Source organism: Brachyistius frenatus, unplaced genomic scaffold (genome assembly GCF_029030835.1).
Source record: "Brachyistius frenatus isolate BFR_SWC_R1_liver_20210118 unplaced genomic scaffold, ASM2903083v1 Contig_1, whole genome shotgun sequence".
Lineage (NCBI taxonomy): Eukaryota > Metazoa > Chordata > Actinopteri > Embiotocidae > Brachyistius > Brachyistius frenatus.
The window spans coordinates 11373404-11393030 of NW_027210600.1; the positions used below are offsets into that span (position 1 = coordinate 11373404).

General features: G+C 41.3%; 1 protein-coding gene across 5 annotated transcripts in view; it reads left to right on the forward strand.

Annotated features, from left to right (window-relative positions):
• Positions 1 to 255: 255 nt before the first annotated feature.
• Positions 256 to 19627, forward strand: part of mcamb (melanoma cell adhesion molecule b) — a 37168-nt gene continuing 17796 nt past the window's right edge. For all 5 annotated transcript variants that reach the window (XM_069690282.1, XM_069690273.1, XM_069690290.1 and 2 more), the window contains exon 1: positions 256 to 408. In XM_069690282.1, coding sequence (XP_069546383.1) covers positions 345 to 408 — 64 coding nt within the window. In that variant the 5' untranslated portion in view covers positions 256 to 344. The remainder of the gene's footprint in view (positions 409 to 19627) is intronic.

Here is a 19627-nt window from a genome sequence, read left to right on the forward strand (position 1 = left end):
TATGCGTTTACTCTTTTTATCTAAAAAAAAAAAAAGCAATGAAAAAAAAACAAAAAACAAAATTGTTTAAAGCAAATGTAAACATGAAACATTTAAATATGATGGACTTCACACTGATTGAGTGCCTGGAAGACTTGTAGGCGGAGTTTTTTGTGTTCTTTTTTTAATAATTTTTTTTTACAGCGGAGTCTCTGCCCCCTCTGCATCATTTGCCTCCCCACGCTGCACCGCCGCTCCCCTCTCTGCGTCTGCGTCTCTCAAACAGTTTTCCAGGAGGACCAGTTCCCGTCAGACTTGCTCCACACGCGCCTCAGCACGGACATCTGCAGCACCGACTGACAACCATGGCTTTACGGGACACTGCCTCTCTGCTGGCCGGACTTCTGGTCCTCTTTCACACCTGGGGAGGTGAGTACCCGAGAGACAGCTGGGGATACCTGATCAACACCAGTGTTTGGACTGGTGGAGGTGGGATGTATATCGTGTTGGCATTGCAAAGTTTTTATGCAAGACTTAGTGCAGACAGACGGGCAGAGAGATCTTAAGAAAGAAAAACCCACCGGGAGGATGTTTAAAATAAAAGCAGGACTGCAGTTTGTGCTCAGTTCAGATTCCTCATACTGCTCACTGCTTAGAAAACTGTGGAAAACCATCATGTATGTGGGGTACGGAGTCACCTGAGGAGACTTTTGGGGAGCTAAAAAAAAGTCTCAGGTCATCTGTTGCCTGCATGGAAACTTTTCCGTCTTGCAGTGCTCATATCACTGCTCCCAGTGTGCAGCAGCTCCTGTGTCAGCTGCACAGATGTGACACTTCACAGTCCCCGTTTGCTTACATTTATTTTTCAGTAAGAATTCTACCCAGGGCAGCAACAATGTGCACCCTTTTATTCCCGTAGCCTCTGTCGGGTTTCACTTCTCAGTCTACTTTCTGTGTGATCTTCCAAAACAGAAAGATCACACAGAAAGTAGACTTTGGCTTTGTTGCGCTACTTTAATATGCAATATGTAGGTATCGTTGAAGTGGATGTGCCATTACTTGTTTCACCTTTACTTAATTTGATTGTATTTCCTTTGCACAGTTGGTGTGATGATTGCTGACTCTGTCATGCATATACATGGGTGAATGGGAAATGTAAGATTGTTGGACACTTACACTGCAAAAATCCTAATGAATATTTTCACAGTGAGACATTGTGGTTTGCTCATTTCCATCGTATATAAAGTTATGGTTCGTTTTAATAGTCCGCTGCATGTATTTTTAACCAGTGACATGCATGGAGGGGCAGTTAGTGTGGGAGCTCTCTATCTGCTTCCTGCCAGCTCTCGTCAGTGATCAAGTTGTCAGTGCTGCCCGGGCAGCGGTGAATAGCTCGTCTATGTTTCTCACAAAGTCAAACACATTCCTAGAGGGAGATACAGCTCTTACTGCACAAGTTTATTATGTGATACTTTAATTTCTCTGTGAAGCCAAAGGACAGATAAATGTTCACCTACAGTTTCTTATTTACTGTTCACACTGCTCCTTTTAAACAAGTCGTGTGTGTGACCACTATAAAAAGGTGTGAGGTGTACAGTGAGGTGCAGATAGATGTTTATTTTTAGAAAGCGTGTGAGTGTAGATTTATATGTGGGTGGGAAGGGCAGGCCTTCTCAGCTTTCCACATTACAGCTTCATTTTAAAGGACTTTTCTCATCTTGGTGTGTCTTTACTTGTTTGTTTAAACTGGACAAGTCAATGTGTGCTCCCCCCCCGCCCCGCCCGACCCTTCCTCTTTCTGAGCCTGATTTCCCTCCTCTTTTGCCCTCAAACTCTACCCATGCCTTTACCTTTCCTTATCCCTGTTTACCAGTGACCGACCATATGAACCTTCCTTACCTCATCACCGTATTGTGCTGATCTCCTGTTTAAGTTCAGTCCATTGTCTGTAATCTCTAAAAACTCTCTCTGCTCTTATCAGGTCCACTTCCCTCTCTGGCCTTCTAATCTCCTAAAGTCAAGCCTGTGCTGGTGCCTGCCACCTCCAATACATATCTGCTCTGCCATTCATTGTTTCAACTTTACAGTCTTTTATCACTTAAGGACAATTCTGCATCTGGTGTACTGATCGATGCAGACTTTCAACGCAGTGGATAAGCACATGGTTCAATTCAGGTCCTGAAAATAGTCCTTAGTGGACGTGTAAATGGACAGCTGTGGACACACGGCACGGTGGTGCAGTGGTTAGCACTGTCACCTCACAGCAAAAAGGTTCCGGGTTCGAATCCGGTCCTGGGCCTTTCTGTGCGGAGTTTGCATGTTCTCCCTGTGCTTGGGTGGGTTCTCTCCGGGTTCTCCGGCTTCCTCCCATCATCCAAAAACATGCACCTCAGGTCAGGTTACCTGGCGCTGCGCTAGTGGCAGCCTGCTGCAGCAGCTCCCCCTGAGAGCCCACCTGCTGTAGTGAAGAAATTTGCCCTCGGGGATTAATAAAGTGTATAAAATAAAAAAAAACCTTGGATCCATAGTAGTTCTGTTTATTCCAGTCTTTGGATTTGGCGTTGAAGACGTGCTCCATAGAAGTGCAGTAGATGGGCATCTACAGGAAAACCAACTCTGGGCGATTTCCCGCCACAAATTGTGACACATTTGATTATCTTTATATTGTTTTAACCCTTGTGTTGTCCTTGGGTCAAAATGACCCGCATCTGTGTTCAACCAAGTTCTATTTTATTTCTATATTTTCACATTTTTTTGGCTCATTGTTGACAAGGATGCTGTGAGGGTTTCTTTAAACCAAACAAAATCCCCAAAAATATAAAAATATAGGAATTCAATTCATTCAATTCAATTCAATTCAATTCAATTCAATTCAATTCAATTCAATTCAATTCAATTCAACCTTATTTATATAGCGCCAAATCACAACATAGGTTATTTCATGGCACTTAACACATTAATGTCCTTACAGCAAGACGTTACAATATTATACAGAGAAACCCAACAATTCAACAATTCCCACATAAGCTAGGAGGGACAAAACTCCTCTTTAAGGGAGAAAAACCTCCAACCTCCAGAAATAAAATAGAACTTGGTTGAACACAGCTGGACCCAAGGACAACACGAGGGTTAAAGATACGGGGAACAATGGCCGTCTTCAACCAGCCTCTCTTCAGCATCCATTTTGGCTGTTCCCTCCATGGAATTCAAAATATATTGACAAGTTTATCAACAATACAGTACAAAAAACAAATCTATTTTAGGACTGCAAATAACTTTTTCTTATTAACTGAGTCTTTATAGTGTCCAAAAATAGTGGGAAATACTCATCACTTTCATTATTTAAACGCCTAAGATGTCTTTTCCCCAACCAAAAGCCCCAAAGACATTCAGTCTACTTACATATAAGACATTGGACATTTTGGTTTGAAAAATGACCTAAATCATTTAATTGACTAATCTATTATTTCAAGAAATAGTTTCAGGAGATCGAACGAGTGCGATTGTGTCTCTGCCAAGACTTCTGTCCCCGATGACATCAGAGCAAAGTCTGGCTATCTGCTGGACTTTAGCAGTGACCCTTGATAAGGATACAATTCACTTCCTGTTACATCAAGCCGGGCCAAAGAGCAGCCACATTAGACCTCACTCGTTTAAAGGCCACCCCTCTCTGCTGCTGCTGAGGCCCTGAGCCTCAGTTTCATGTCGTCAAAACAACTTATACCCTTCAGAAGAAGAGAGCTGGTCATGGACAATAAATGTCCTTGTTGTGTCTCGGCCACAGCATAGAAAATGAAGGCCCAGTTATCTGGCAGAGGATCAGCAGAGCAGAGCGGGTTGGAAGTGAAACTCCCTACATTCAGACTTTTCTTCCAGCACATTTCTGCAGTAAGGACTGTGACTGTTTCATTTCTGTACAGCCATTAGTTTGTGCAGTGGATCAGACATTATGAGAAAAGGGTGGAGTTTGGAGGTGTCGTATCTTTGTAGTCAGTACCTGACCGCTGCCTTTTTTTTTTTTTAGACCCTTCTGAATATCTATTGACTCATGATTCATATCTGAATTTCCTTTTGTATAATTTTGCCCTCCCATGCTGTGTTGACAGATAACACACTCTCACTCATTGTAAACACGTTACCATAGGATATTATTCATTAAACTTTGGCATAAATATAACATATTTTAAGCATCTTATTAACCAACTGGTGAAAACATTCCCTTTGCTCTGATGAAACCCAGTGCTGGTCAGGAGAAAGTCACAGGCACATGGTGTCTTATCTTTGTCCTGAACTGAAGTCCTGAGGTTCTCCTGCTCTGTTTATTGTGTTCCCATGCAACAAACTCCTGAGGACACCACAGAGAGAAGGAGCCCTCCACCACTGTTTTTGATCTGGGCTGTGACGATGCAGCGTCAATCTGGAGATGTCTGGTTGTTTATGAGATTAGCAAAACATAATCCAGATCTCCAGTGAATCCTGGAAAGGAAACAGTACGGAGGCTAATTTTAGTATGAAAATACTGTTATGCCATGAACGTCAACTCGTATTATAATTTTACAGTAAGACAATCCTTGAAGCCGATCTGAAAACAACCAAACAACATATGCATAAAGCTTGATCATTTTTCTAAAACATGGCCGAGAGGGTTTGAATGTATGAGTGTATATTTTACAGTTTCTTAATATACCTGCTGTCAAAAATAGTCAAATCTGTTGGATGCTGTTGGTGTGAACTTGTCAACATTAGTAATGTGACGACATTAAATAAAGGGGTTACAGTAACACAGGCCAATAAAGTAACCGATCATTTTTAAAATGGAGCCTCTGTTACTTTTATATGAAGTCTTGAGTTTTTCACGAGTACTTTTTGTGCAAAAGAAAAGTTTCTAGAAAATACAATTCACCACTCATTAATTCTTAATCAGGTTTAACCTGCGGCTGACAGATATCTCCATCTATCTTGTGTGGCTTTGACACTGTGTTTTAGCTTGCTTGTCACATAAACTTTTCAGGGGTTTTATACCTCACTGAATGACACTGCTTTTTCCTGCTTCTGGTCTCGTTCCACCTGCATTAAGTAACTGAGGAGAATCTACGGAAATCCAGTGTGTCCGTATCCAATAATCCATACAGTAATTACGACTTGTGGCTGCAGCTGTTGCTCCTCAGAAAAGCTTTCATACGCTGGCTTTTAAAGATTACTGTGAGATTATTGCTGTAATTCTGTAATCGTACTCTAACCTGACAGTGGATATTGGCAGCAGCACGTAGTCAGAATAAGAATTAGAAATGCTTTGTTTTCAGGTGGTTTTTTTGGACCTTGTGTTTGGATCCCAGCAGCATCTCCCTGCTGAACCTTTTAATGGGTTGAAGCTTTCCACTAGGGAGCATGAATTGTCAAAGCAAAAGGTTTCCTTTTACTGTTTGATCTTCCTATTGATGTGAATAACATCCATTATCACCATTACCTGGGTCAATATGGCAAACCAGTGATGGAGAGGGGGGAGGGTGGTGGGATGGAGTAGGGGGGTGGGGGTGGGGGGGCTGTGATGGGTGGAGACCGCTTGCAGGACTTTGTGCCTTTGTCATCGGGGCCATTTTGTGTGTGTTCACTGAGTAGGAGCTAATGTTTGTTTGTATAATGTAGCTCTAGCAGTCAAGCCTTGTTGAATGATATCTTTAATATCAACACTTTTTGTTGCCTCAGCGAGCCGTTTAAATCATGTTTACTGAACGATGGGAAGGAAGGAAGTCGATGTTCGGTTTTGTGCAGCTTTCCCTTATCAGAGGGCTAAAAGACAAGCTTTTGTCAACATTTGTCCCAAAGAAAAATATATGTTTTGAAATGGGTAAATATCTGCAAAAAGAGTGATTTCATTACTCGCACTAATGGACTGCAGGAAAATTCAGATTTGTCCGCTTTCAAAGCTTCTCGCAGCATGTTTCATCACAGCAGGGTTTTATAAAAAACACACCGTCAGTGATGCCCGACAGAAAACCTTAAACACAATATCGACCTCATCTGCAGATGTGCAGTGAGGCACTTCATCTGTAAGTCATATCGGAGGGCATCAGCACACATTGGACTGCTTCAGTGCACTGTAATGTATTGCTCTATATTTGGCAGAAGGGCAAACCCATTAATATCAGACAGTTGAGAAATCACCTCAGAAGGCAAAACATCTGAAGGACCAACTCTCCTCTTACTGCTTACTGCCTTTGAAGTTCCCCGAACAGACGGACAGCTGCGTACACCTGCCCCCCTCCACACACACACACACACACACACACACACACACACACACACACACACACACACACACACACACACACACACACACACACACACACACACACACACACACACACACACACACACACACACACACACACACTCAGGTCAGCTCGCTTCTACTACTTGATGATCTGTTGTCATTGTGTGTTATTTTTGTTACTGTGTCACTGTGGAGCCAGGATGGTCGTATTCGCTGGTACATGCTGTGTTTAAATGAGGTTGTGTTTATCGCGTATACGAGAACAGTACGTGTGAACGCTGCCCTGTTGTGGTATTCACGACATCTGAACTTTTCTTCAAGCCTCGAGTTCACGAGTTGTGATGTGTTTGCTGACTTTTTTCCTGAAATGACCAGGAGACCATAGAAAGTTGACTTTTCATAGGATGGGCAGCCACAGTCGCAACAGATAAATACACCAAGAAATATTACTTTTTCTGAAAAAGTTAACTGCTGTAATTGTTAGTATTTTGTACGTCTATGTGAAAACAGTTTTAGAATTATGAGTACAAAGTAAAAAAGTTTGAGGACAGAGGAAGGTGTTTGGCTTTGACAGGTTCTGTTACCTGATCGCGTACCCAAACAGAAACTGAGCTGAAAAGAGCAAGTTCACATTTATGGGCAACCTGGGACACAAAAGCCTCTAGAAGTTTGTCTAACACTGGGAAAGGGGAATTGTAAAATACTCTATCAAAAAAAAACAAACGTATCTCTTCGATTTCTTTTCGTGACCTCAGACCTTTTTTTAAATTTTTTTTATTGCAGCGAGAGAGGTTGAGGAGCCAGTGTGGTGGCACTCAGAAAGACTCAGGATGAAAGGTTTTGTTACATCTGTGGTGCTCAAAGTTTTCTTTTCAGTTTTTGAAACATATTCTACACTGTGTCCTCTGGCAGAGAATCAGTCTGACATCTTGTATTCAGGCCACACTTCAAGTCCTATTGGGCAGTTTTATGTGACGCTTTTATGTGTGGTTTAGACATCGTGGTTTAAGGAGGCTGGCAAGTAAAATACAACTATGAAATGAAAAGCATTGAGTTTTCTCACTTCTTTCATATCTGTCCTTCATGATAACTGTCCCACAGTCAGCTTCTCCAACAGGTGTTTACACAAATGCAAATATGACTGGTAGTTATTTGATCTTTTCTGACGGCCTCTGCAGACTGAGTGCAGTGGGGTTACTGTAATGAACGCAGCTCTGCTCTGCGGGATGACTTTGTAAGTTACACTTGGCTAACGGCTGAAACAAAAAAACAAACTAACAGTACAATGTTGTATCAGCCCTCAAATAAACTCTGACCCTCCTGTTTTTTGTTGTTGTTGTTGACAAATTGAGAAAGCTCTCATTAGCCAAAAACATCAACACTACTGAGGAGGTCACCGAGGAGACCGCTGTGGTTTTGTAAGAGGAGAGGAAGTGCAGGGAACCAGAGTGCTATCATTAGGTTGAGCTCTGAATGGGTATTTTTTTTAGATACACTTGAGGATTATGTTTACCGGTTAGACTTTATTTATTTAAATCATCAAATTCTAAGTGTCTCCCAGCAGTGTAAACAATAGAGAAAGAGGCTGGCAGCGTTGTGTTCGTCTTTCCCGTAAGTATGCGGTTTAGTTTGTCTTCTGGATTATTTTAACACGCAGGAGTAATTGCAGTTTGTGTTTAGCCATTGAGGTGTGTATCACTCTGAAAGTTGACAGAAGCCTCTGGTTTAACAACAAAAGGTTGTTTTAATGTCTTTGATTGCTTTGCTTGGGTGACAGTGCTTCACAATTATTAGGCTGTAATGAAAATTAGTGTATCATAGCATGGTTACAGCTGGAGTACCCATAATTCCTGCATTGGTGGAGACAGTACAACCAAAGTATGCTGTAAAAAAAGCGATGTGTGGACAGATTTGTGTGGTCAAGTTTTATTTCAGTATTGTGAAGAGGTTTGTCCATAAGAACATGTACTCATCTAAAAATAGGGTTTCCATGGCCTCACATATGTGTTGCATATATTCTGGTGTTTGTTTACGTGACGGCACATAATTATGTTGCAACATTCAAATAATGTCTGAAATGTATCTGCAGCTGTCATCCTTTATCTCGGTAGTGACGCTTCTGTGTAGCAAACACTAAATTGAGAGTGACTGAGTGGACAATTCGAACACAGCAAAAGACACTTTGGTGGTTCGTTGTTACTGAATTTATAAAAATGAAAAGAAACGGCCTGCCCTGATTTTAACTCATTGTAAACAATCCTAAATAATAACTTTCCAAGTTACCTCAAGAGATATTAAATGGGGCCCTCCAGGAAAACTCAAGCAATCTCAGCAACACTTGCAGGAGTTTACAATTTTGCAAAATCACAAACAAGCAACATGAAGCCATCATGGAAATCTAAAGATCTGGGTTCCCATGAGGGCTGCGCTTATGAAACATAATTCTGCATGGTTGCCACAACAATCAACGCTGTATTACTAAATATTTATGAATGCATTCATGTGCAGTAACAGCTCATTGTTTCAACATTAGGAACATGTTTTGTTTGAATGGCATTTATTTTTTTTAATCTGGCGAGACAGGCTTGTACGAGACAAGGCTGGTTTTGCTCTTTGAAATGCTCCAGCCCGTATTTAAAAAAAAAAAAAATGTTTTCTCACTCTGGGTCAAAGGTTGTTTGGTGGCCCCCAAACGAGCCAGCTGTTCCTTCATGTCAATCGCACTGACTCCGATGTCACAGTGATGGTTTTACTGGGTCCTCTGCCTTCAAAAAAACAATTAACATTCTTAGGCGTTGCAGGGGTTTTACCAAAATGTTGAAATCGACTCTAATCAGTGTCAGAGGGGATGTGGGATGAGTGATAAATGTGCCATATGTGTATTGTTAAATGTTTCAGAGTCAGAATTAATTTAACTTCAGTAACATTGCAAAACTGTGGCTTTGCTTAATTTTCAAGAAAATCAAGTAATTTATTTCCCAGTTTACCACAAAACTTGTACACTGACAAGTATGAACCATTCTATTGTTGTGAGAGTACAGTGTCTCTGCTGGATGAAATGTTGTTGACTCGCGTCTCTGCTTTGAGAATATTGTCAGTATGTCTGTCGTTACTTTTCTGTTGTGAAGACCCTGAAACCTGAGAGGAAAAGATGTGTCTGGAAACAGCTGCCCTAAACTCACGAATACAAACCTATCCGTTGTCTCCACACTCATCCTCCTCTCCAGATCTGTTTTCATAGATCAGATGTTGTTTGTGTTTAAGGAATAAAATGTGGTGAGATTATTACAATTATTAGGCAAGTGAGTATTTTGACCATATCATCATCTTTTTTTAGGCATTTTTTTCTAACTCTGTATAAACTTGAATGCCTATTGGATTTAAACATATCAGGTGATGTGTATTTGTGTAATGAGGGAGGGTGTGGCCTAAGGAGATCCACACCCTATATCAAGGTGTGCATAATTGTTAGGCAGCTTCTTTTCCTCAGACAAAACTGGCCAAAAAAGAGATTTAACTGACTCTGAAAAGTCAAACATTTTAAAAAGTCTTTCAGGGGGATGCACCACCCTTGAAATTGCTAAGATATCGGGGCGTGATCACAGAACCATCAAACGTTTTGTTGCAAATAGTCAACAAGTAACGTGTCGAGAAAAAAAGACGCAAATGAACTGCCAAAGATTTAAGAAGAATAAAACGTGAGGCTGCCAGGAAGCCGTTATCCTTCAGTGCTGTCATAGTCCAGAACTGCAACCTACCTGGAGTGCCCAGAAGTACAAGGTGTTCAGTGCTCAGAGACATGGCCGAGGTAAGGAAGGCTGAAACCCGACCACCACTGAACAAGACACACAAGTTGAAACGTCAAGACTGGGCCAAGAAATATCGGAAGACGCTTCGAGTCAGACGCCAGCAAGGTGGAGGTGGGGTACTAGCGTGGGCTGGTATTAGTAAAGATGAGCTACTTGGACCTTTTCGGGTTGAAGATGAACTCAAAATCAACTCCCAAACCTACTGCCAGTTTTTAGAAGACACTTTCTTCAAGCAGTGGTTCAGGAAAAAGTCTGCATCTTTCAAGAAGACCATGATTTTTATTTTTATGCAGCACAATGCTCCATCGCTTGCATCGAAGTACTCCACTGCGTGGCTAGCCGGTAAAGGCCTTAAAGGTGAAAGAATAATGACATGGCCTCCTTCCTCACCTGACCTAAACCCTATTCAGAACTTGTGGGACCTTCTTAAACGGGAGATTTACAGTGAAGGAAAACAGTAACCTCTCTGAACAGTGTCTGGGAGGTTGTGGTTGCTGCTGCACAAAAAGTTGATTGTCAACAGATCAAGAAACTGACGGAATCCATGAATGGAAGGCTTTTTGCTGTTATTGAAACGAAGGGTGGCTATATTGGTCACTGATTTTTTTGTTTTTGTGAAATGTTTATTTGTAAATTTTGAGTTGTTTGTTTATTATTCTCACCTTAACAGATGAAAATAAACAAGTGAGATGGGAAAAATTTTGTTTTTCATTCAGTTGCATAATAGTTCTGCACACTAATAGTTGCCCAATAATTGTGCACACATAGATATTCTAGATATTCTAAACCTCACTTTTACTTTCTTAAATATTCAGGTTTGAGGTTTATTAACATTTTGGATTGACCGAGAGCACTGTAGTTGTTCAATAATAAAATTAATCTTCAAAAATACAACTTGCCTAATAATTGGGCACACAGTGTATGAACCAAATTAAATTCAGCTCTGATAATACAGTGTCGCTCTGCAGGGTCTGAGAAATGGCTCAGTCAGAAATCTAAGCACAAACGCAACCTTCACATGGGTCAAGGCAGATGAACTGCAACGGTCTTCATGTTGCTTGATCCAAAATCTTTGCTCTTAATCTTTTGTTCCAGAATGATTGTAAACTCTTTGGGAATGATAACCACATCACCTCTTCTACTGTGTGTCCGTAAAGATTTTTTTAGACCTTTCTATTTGTAAACAAACATAAAGAGGTTCATAGGTAGGCTGAGAGAGAGAACTGTAGCCAGCACAGACTATATGTAATTTATGTGACAGGATGATTTAAAAAAAAACAAAACAACAACAACAACTAAGAAGTGTCTTTTAAAAAAAAAATTATATAGTGTCTCTTCAGAATTGTTTCTTAAGAAATGTTATCAAAGGAAAGAAGCTTTTATGAGCATCCACAGAGCTGCAAAGCATCCAGGCAGCAACTCTGCGACCCTGGAAAGCATCAATAAGACATTAAAGCAGCAGAACACAAGGCAGGATGTTGAAACAGAGCCAGTACCTGGGAAATATGGTATCTGATGCCGACAAGATGGGAGCAAATCTACGAAGACGGGCTTAAAGGTTCCAGTGTAAACGTGTGAGATGCGGTTTGCAGACTTCTCTCTGAGGCATAACTAGAAAGCTGTTGGAGTAAACCTCACTGTGAGATAGATTTTATCCAGCATGATATACAAGAAAGTGTGTTCATGAGAGGAATTTGAGGGGAGGAAAAAAAACAGTCACGTGCTTTAGATTTGTGAAGTAAACTGAAGGTCACTTAGAAGCCACAGCAGAGGCAACTTCAAACTTCAGCTCACAGCAATGTGTGTTTTTAACTTGTGATCAAACACCACATAGACATGTTTTAGTAATATTTAATGAACCTTCAAATGGTATGAGAAAGCTTTGAAAATGTTATTTAACCTGTGGGAATAAAGGCTGTTGCTTAGTAGCTGTGGCTGCAGAGGATTGTCAAATTTGACAACATCTCCAATAAAGGCTGCTGCTCTGGTGTAGAATTAGTCTTTTATTGGTCTTGAGGTCGATTTATGTGCGCCTCTACCTCTTGTACCAGCTCCGAGGTCAAACACACACAGAGCTCTCTCTGTCCCTCTGCTAAATGCTGCCCATGTGTGAAAATCACTCACTAGTCTGGGGGGGGGAGGCCCCTCTTTTTGCTGCTGGTCTCTTTTGCTTTTTAACGTGACTGAAATGAGACTTCAGTGTCGCTCATCTACCGGCGACAGTGGCTAACAACTGCAGAAGGACAGCTCCTGTGAAATAAAAATGATATATCACTAGTAAACCCATCATCTGTGCTTCTGTGTTGGGGGAAGAAATGTGGCTGGAGGGGGCAGTTAAGTCAGGATGGTTAGCCTGTGGTGGGTTGATGGGACTAGGACATGAGTCTGGCCTTAAACATGGGCTTTAGTTGGTGGATGTCTGCAGTGGACATCTTCAGATCCTAGGATCAACGAGAATAAGAGCAGCCAAAGCTTCAGGCTTGAAGAGCTCAAATCTCTGCAAGTCTTCTGATTTTCTACTACAAAACGGCAGCGGTCCTCAGAGCTCAGTGCAGCGTAAGGAAACACACCAGTTTGACAGCATGTTCAGCTTTTAGAAAAATACAGAGTTACACATCACAGAAAAAAATGCTCTCAAATTCAGACGCAACAACTAAATACAGAAATTATGCATAGTATAAGTCCTCAGCTACGGTCATGAGGTTTAGGGGGTGACTGATAGAAGGAGGTTTTGCATTAAAGTGGCTGAAAAGAGTTTCCTCCACAGGGTGCAGGCTTTGAGATAGGGGGTACTGGTGTAACTTACTTGGGCTGAAATGTTCATGTCCTATACTATTAGCCTGGCGTACCCAAATTCACTGTGTGACAATATAGGCCTGGCCATGCTTCATAGGGAATCGTTTGCAGTCGTTCTACAGTAACAACTGATTCATGCAGTCGGAATAACTGAAATTAAGTAACTTAATTGACTCATTTTGCAGCAATTTCATGGATGCTCGGTGGTTCTTGAAAGTGTGTTTGTTTGTTATATTGGTCTGCAAATATTTTGTTATATTGGTCTGCAAATATTTTGTTATATTGGTGACAGCAATAAAGAATGAAGATATTTTCTTCATTCTGCATTTGCTTCCTTATGTTCTCAGTACCACTGCAGACAGCGTGTTGAAGAAAGACCAGAAGGGAGCCTGGCAAACAGTTGAGCTCCAGAAGAAAGCCTGAGCTGCTCAGACTCTGGTTGATCCCGGGCTCTAAAGTTGTCTTCTAGGAGCTGCTCTGGCACAAGTGGTGATCAGAAGCCTGTCGAGATCTCTGTCTCTTTTTCCGTTAGTTGAACACCCTGCTTAATAATGGATGTTGTTTTCGTGAAATAATGCTCTGTGCTGATCGAATGCACATTAGGATCCTTTTAACCTAATGCAACCTAGCAGCCCTCAGCCCCGACACGGCCGCTGACTCCGCAGAGCAGACTGGTGTTTGCCGTGGCTACAGTGTTTGGTTACAGTAGGTCCCTGCTTTAGTAGTTAACTTTTGTGGTTTGCTCTCCTCCCAATCGTCCGTGTTGTCTCAGGGATCATTTAAGCTACATTTGTAGGTTTTTGTGCCATATCAGGGATCATCAGTTTGTTCCATTGAGTTTATTTTTTCACTCAAAGTTCTTTCTCTTCTAATGACATAGAAATATTTTTTTCTATTTGGGTGACACCAGACCTTCAGTAGGAAGCAGCCTGATATGATTTGATTCTGTCTGATTCATTAATCAGCCTTTTCCAAGTAGAAACAGCTGATACAGTGAATGGGGATCATTGTTTTCATCGTTCCGTTGCGACATCATGCTGCACAAACACCCGGGAACTCAGATCACAGCATGTAGGACATTTCAAATCGACCTTTTCATTTGTCCTGTGACAAAGAGGCAAAAGCTTTTGGCAAGTAAAGCATGCGAGCAACAGATGAGTTCACATCAACATTGGTTCTGTTTTTTGCAATGTGATGATGTTATTGTGATGAGGGATGTGTTTCTTTGGGAAGTGTGTGGACACATTCCCATTTTACCCGTAAATCGAATACCACTGTTTTGGAGATTTAAACTTGTTTAGTTAGCGCCTCAAGAAGCCTCACTTTACCTACAGTCTGATTTATTATTAGCCATTAAAACAGGAGGTTGTGGCTGGATGCAACACACTGACAAATCAATGAATTATTCAGCCATTCAAGTATACTGCTGTTGTTCGTTGTCATCTTACGCAAATGCTATAAATATGGAAATGATTCCCATCGGTACGATCCATCCCATAGGACGTTACTATGCGTCTAAACTGCCCATTTCATGAGGTCTATATCTTTACCATCTTATTACGTACAACAGAAGTTTGATCTTTGTCAGGGTTTTCTCTTTGAAATGACAGATATTCTTATTTCATATGAGAAACATCTCAGTGCAACACATACTGAAGGTTTATGATGGGTCTGAACACACTCACGCCTATTGTTTCTTTCACATTATCTCACACACCAGTGGCGTCACGACAAACTTTGGGTAACTAATCAACGAGTGTTGCCCCTTAGCCATCGGACCATTTGTCTTTCTAACTGGCACTTTTAGTTTAATCTCAGGTTTCATTATTGCTACCTGCAGCAAAATAGGAGGGAGCTGCTGCTACTGCTGCTGCTGTGTATCTCATCCTCTGAGTCGAAGGGTAAAAAGCTTCCAGTGTGTGTTTGTGTGTGTATCTGCAATCTATCTTTAGCCATAAAATGCCAGCAGCAAGCAGCACACATCTCATACTTGTGAAGCCATGTCATGAGACCTCTCTCTCTCCCTCCCTCTCTCTCTTTCTGTATCGTCTCAATCAACGTTGCACTAAAACAGTGTCCCGGTTGGCCTTTCCCATACTTCTGAACAGGGTGTGTTATTTTATTTCTGACTGCTCGCAGAGTGGCTGATATGGAAACCATTTTGTAGTGGGGGACGTGGGAAAGAGGATGGAGGGGGCGTCTGTACCACCATGGGACCAGGCATGAGGAAATGGCCCACTGAGACACACGCGCACGCGCGCACGCACACGCACACACACACACACGCACACACACACACACACACACACACACACACACACACACACACACACACACACACACACACACACACACACACACACACACACACACACACACACACACACACACACACAGTAATGTGAGTAGGCATAGAATTGTGAGATCCTGGGAGTAATTTTTTTTTTTCTTTTCATATTATGGGAGTCGTGGAGTCGGACATGGGAATATGACCTCATCCCACGTGAAGTCAGGAGTCATATATTGAACACATTTTTTTTTTTTTTTTAATGTGTTTGTGTGTATATCAAAATAGCTGAGTGTAGAAACTACGAGGGTCTTGTTATCAAAGGCTGGGGAAGAGAGTGAACTCTCTTTGGAGTGTAACTGCTGAGAGAAAGACCAAAGAGCTGCTTATCAAAGAGGGAAAAAGGATTTATTTTCCAGCAGTCTGAATGTTTTTATTTTCCTGGGTATTCATCGAAAAGCAAAAGTTATGGGATGAACTATAAAATTTAAGAGCTCTTTATTAGTGCAGATATTTTGACTTGTTAAATAGGTGTAATGGCTTCTGATATTACAATTACTATTGCTGCAAAAGAGAAATCACCACTGTAATTAGTTTCACCTGTGATTTCCTGCAGTAAAGAGTCCACATGTTTAAAAAAAAAAAAAAGTTTATGAATGTGACTCATTGGAGAACAATGATTTGCTCTGGCGCTGCCAGGTCGTCGAGGTTCACATTAGCAAGATATAATGTGAAAGTTAAGTGAGATAAATGACACCGGACAGAGTTTTGACTAGGAAGAAAATAACATTTTTTGCACTGAGCAAACACTAGACAAAGCCTATCTCACGCTCAAGTTCATTGTAAGTGCAGCAGGAAAGGCTTTGTTCTAGTTTCCGCAGTATTGTTATCAGCAGGTAAAATGCATCCACTTTACACGGGGTTTAAGGGAACGTTATTCTTTTTTTTTTTCAGTTTCTAAAAGGGAGCGTGAAAGGAAAAAGTGTACTGCATTAAGTTTGGAGAAAATAGTTCAACGACTTTGAGACCAACTCAATAATAATATCAGTCAATAATAATAATATAATAATATCACTCAATAATATCAGTGTTACAGGAGATATTGTGATGACAAGACTCCAGGAAGTCACTGCACCCATCTAAGAAATAGTCCAGCACATAGCCCAAGTCACAAATTGGAATTTTAACACTTAATCTTTGAATAGATTAAACAAGCAAGATATAATGTAATGGGTTTAGTGAGTTTTATAGGTTCCAGACTAGATGTTCTACCTTGTATATAGTCTTCGTGATAAGCTTAACTGACTGAAGCCAAATATTTGATGAGTGCTATCCAACGTCTCATCAAACTTTCTTCAAGGAAACTAAAATGTCCCAAAACGTTGAACTATTCCTTAAACCTTTAATCGTAAAATAATTCAAAAATCTCTCTTACTTCCAGCCATGCAGCTGATTTAGTTTTATTTGGCGAAGGAGTTCCATTAGTGTCATTTCTGCCCTCCCCCCTGTATGGAGGTGAAGGGAGTTGTGATTTTGAGCAGTTTTCGCTGGATAGACAATTTTAATGTAATATTTCAATGTTACGAACACCACAAACAACATTGCTTGCGCCTTCACAGCATTAAGGCGGCAGCAGAAATCTCAAAGATGGACATCTAATATTTGGGTGGACTGAATTTTAAATGCTCTCACAAGCTTTCTTCTGCTGCTCTGCTAGAGATGTGGGACAGGAACTACTTTGCTCAGCGGCTCCTCGATACTTGCTAAGCATTTTTTCCTCATTTCCTTGCTCAATTTAAATCTGCTTCTTTGACCGTAAGTGTACCACCACTGCTACTATCAGTCGTGCGCTCATAGGAGACCCATCAGCTCTATTAGCGTACTGTTGTCACAGTTGTGAGTCAGCAGAGCCCCCCCCCCTGAGAGACGGAGTCTGGCGTGCTGAGAACCGAGCCAGGGCTACTCTCGGCTGATCTCTACAACAGGTGGTCCGTTGAAATGGAATATAACATCAGATCACCAGGAGAAATCAGAGCAGCGTGACTCCCTCCCCATCTCTCCTGTTGTGTGGTCCACTCTGATCCTCTCCACTGTATTTACATTCTTTGTCTCCTTCGTCTCCTCCGCCTTTTGGAAATCGTTAATTCTGATGGCATGTTGAGCGTACACTGCCGTCATTCGGCTCTTAAACCCCGGGGATCTGTGTGTGTGTGTCAGCGAAAGTGTCTGGCAGGTCAGTGTGACAAGTTGACCTTGTTTTCTCTGTGGCATCGTGGGAATGTGCAGTTCGGTTGCTGCAGCTGCCACGGTCTGTCTCTTTGTCTCTGCACACGGCAATTAAAACATCACCTGAACCCTTACAGAGTCTGCACTGACAATGCAAGCGCAGTGCAGTTTATAATGGCTGCATTTAATGATTATTTGTATTATCAATTAAAATGACGGTTTATTCTTTAATCAGTTGATCGATCGTTAGTATGCGCAACATCAGAAGGGGATAAAAAGGGGAATTCACCTGAAAACACACTTTGTGTATCTTCGAATTCTACACCGCTTTTGTTGTCACATTGCTCGTCTCTGGGTGCACCAAATGTAAATCAGTGGAATAGTGCAAAACCGTTGGCAGGATGTTTATTGTTTTGCTTGCTTACTCATACACAATAATAAAAAATAAAAAAAAATACAAAACAGGGACTTTTCTGTAAAAAAAAGTTTCTGCATCGCGCCACCATTGATCAAAACTCTCACAAGGCACTTAAAATTGAAGTAAGTTGACCCACTGTTTGACATTTGGTTTAATAAGTTTACTAATTTCTATTCTTCCTATCTTGATTCATTCAAACCTAAAACTCCTGTAAGTCCTGTGGAGTCCAGTTTCTACATGCTATTTCTGTTTGGTGCTGCTGGCTCGTCCTCACTACTTCAGGAGAGTTCCTGTGTGCGGCCAACATAGCGGGAACGGAGTCATCCACCCAGCTAAAGGTTGCAGCGACCAGACTAGTGTTAGAAATTTCTCCTTTTTGATGGAACTTTAATTAAGTCACTAGAGTCCTCATTAATAAATTAAAGCCTTGGTAACTTGTAACAGCTAATGCAAACAAACAGGATAAAAGGAGGCATGCATATTTATGAAGAAGGAGTAAAAACACTGGGGCCTCGAATCTGTGGGTTCATGGAAAGATCCCTAACGAGCAACATCATTAACTGTGGATCAAAGAATCCATGAAGTCTCTGCAGAATTACAGCTCGCATTATTGTTAGCTACAAAATGTTATTATTGGCAAATAATGGCCGCACATCATGTATGTTTCTTGAGCTGCGTAGCAGAAAAATCCGTCATTCTTTTATTTTAGTGGCTCGTTCATGGTATTATAAACTCTGCTGCACGTTGAGTTTATGGAGAAATGTGTCCGCCGTGCCAGAAGCCCTGTGGGGGATTCATGAGTCAGAGTCCTGTGCTACGTGTGTGTGTTTTAAAATTCCTTGGGGTGGGTCACGTGACGAATGTGATTGATGAATGTGTGACAAGGCCTTCAGTGTCTACGTTTTCGAGAGTTTCTCATAACATTCTCCTGCACCATTTAACTGAGCAGAGTTGACCCAAACTAAGTGGGGCTACTGTTCTGGAAATGCATCACATGGAGGGGGACAACAAACTGCATCTGTCCATCCCTCAGATATGTCTGTGGAGACTCCCAGTCTCCCTGGAGATGTGATATCTCGAAGTAAGAAGTCAAAGGCAACTGGACTTTTTATATTTGCATTTCAAGACCAGATGTGGGAGCATTATTGTTAACCAAACCATTATATTTTATACTATAAAACTAAAACTATATAATACTCATAAATACTGGCATTTCAATCAGTATTTACTTAAAATGAAATTATGCTGGTCTGAAGTTGGTTTGTAGCATACACTATGACAGTTTGTGAACTGAACTTCTGAAGCGTTGAGTTTGGCTTTTCAGCTTTCACCATCTTGTTTTTTTGGAGCCGGAAGTGAGCATATTTGGACGAGCTGAGGAACAGCCATCGGTGGATCTGACGCGATCTGATTGGAAACCCGAGGACACTACGCCCCGGCCACCTACAGCGGAAATCTGACTAGACCAAAGGCCTGTCAATCAAACAAATGTCCTGTACAAATGTGCTGCTTTTTCAGGCCTAATATGTAATTAACGAGGGCATTATTTTCAGATGGACCGACAGAGCACTGATCAGAAGGAGTGATTTTAGCTACTTGTGGAAAAAAATGTATTGACTTTGTATTTTATGAGAAGTTCAATAGGACCCTATGGAGCCAGAGCCCTTTTGCGCCAACCCCTAGTGATCTTCAGTGGTATTGCACTTCCACATTAACCTCAGTTGTCAGAGCCAGACAATTTACATCAAATAAATATGTCTTTGAATATTGTGTTATCAGAATCCGAAAACCTGTATTTATCCCTGCAGGGAAATTGCTTTAATCTTGACAAAGTGAAC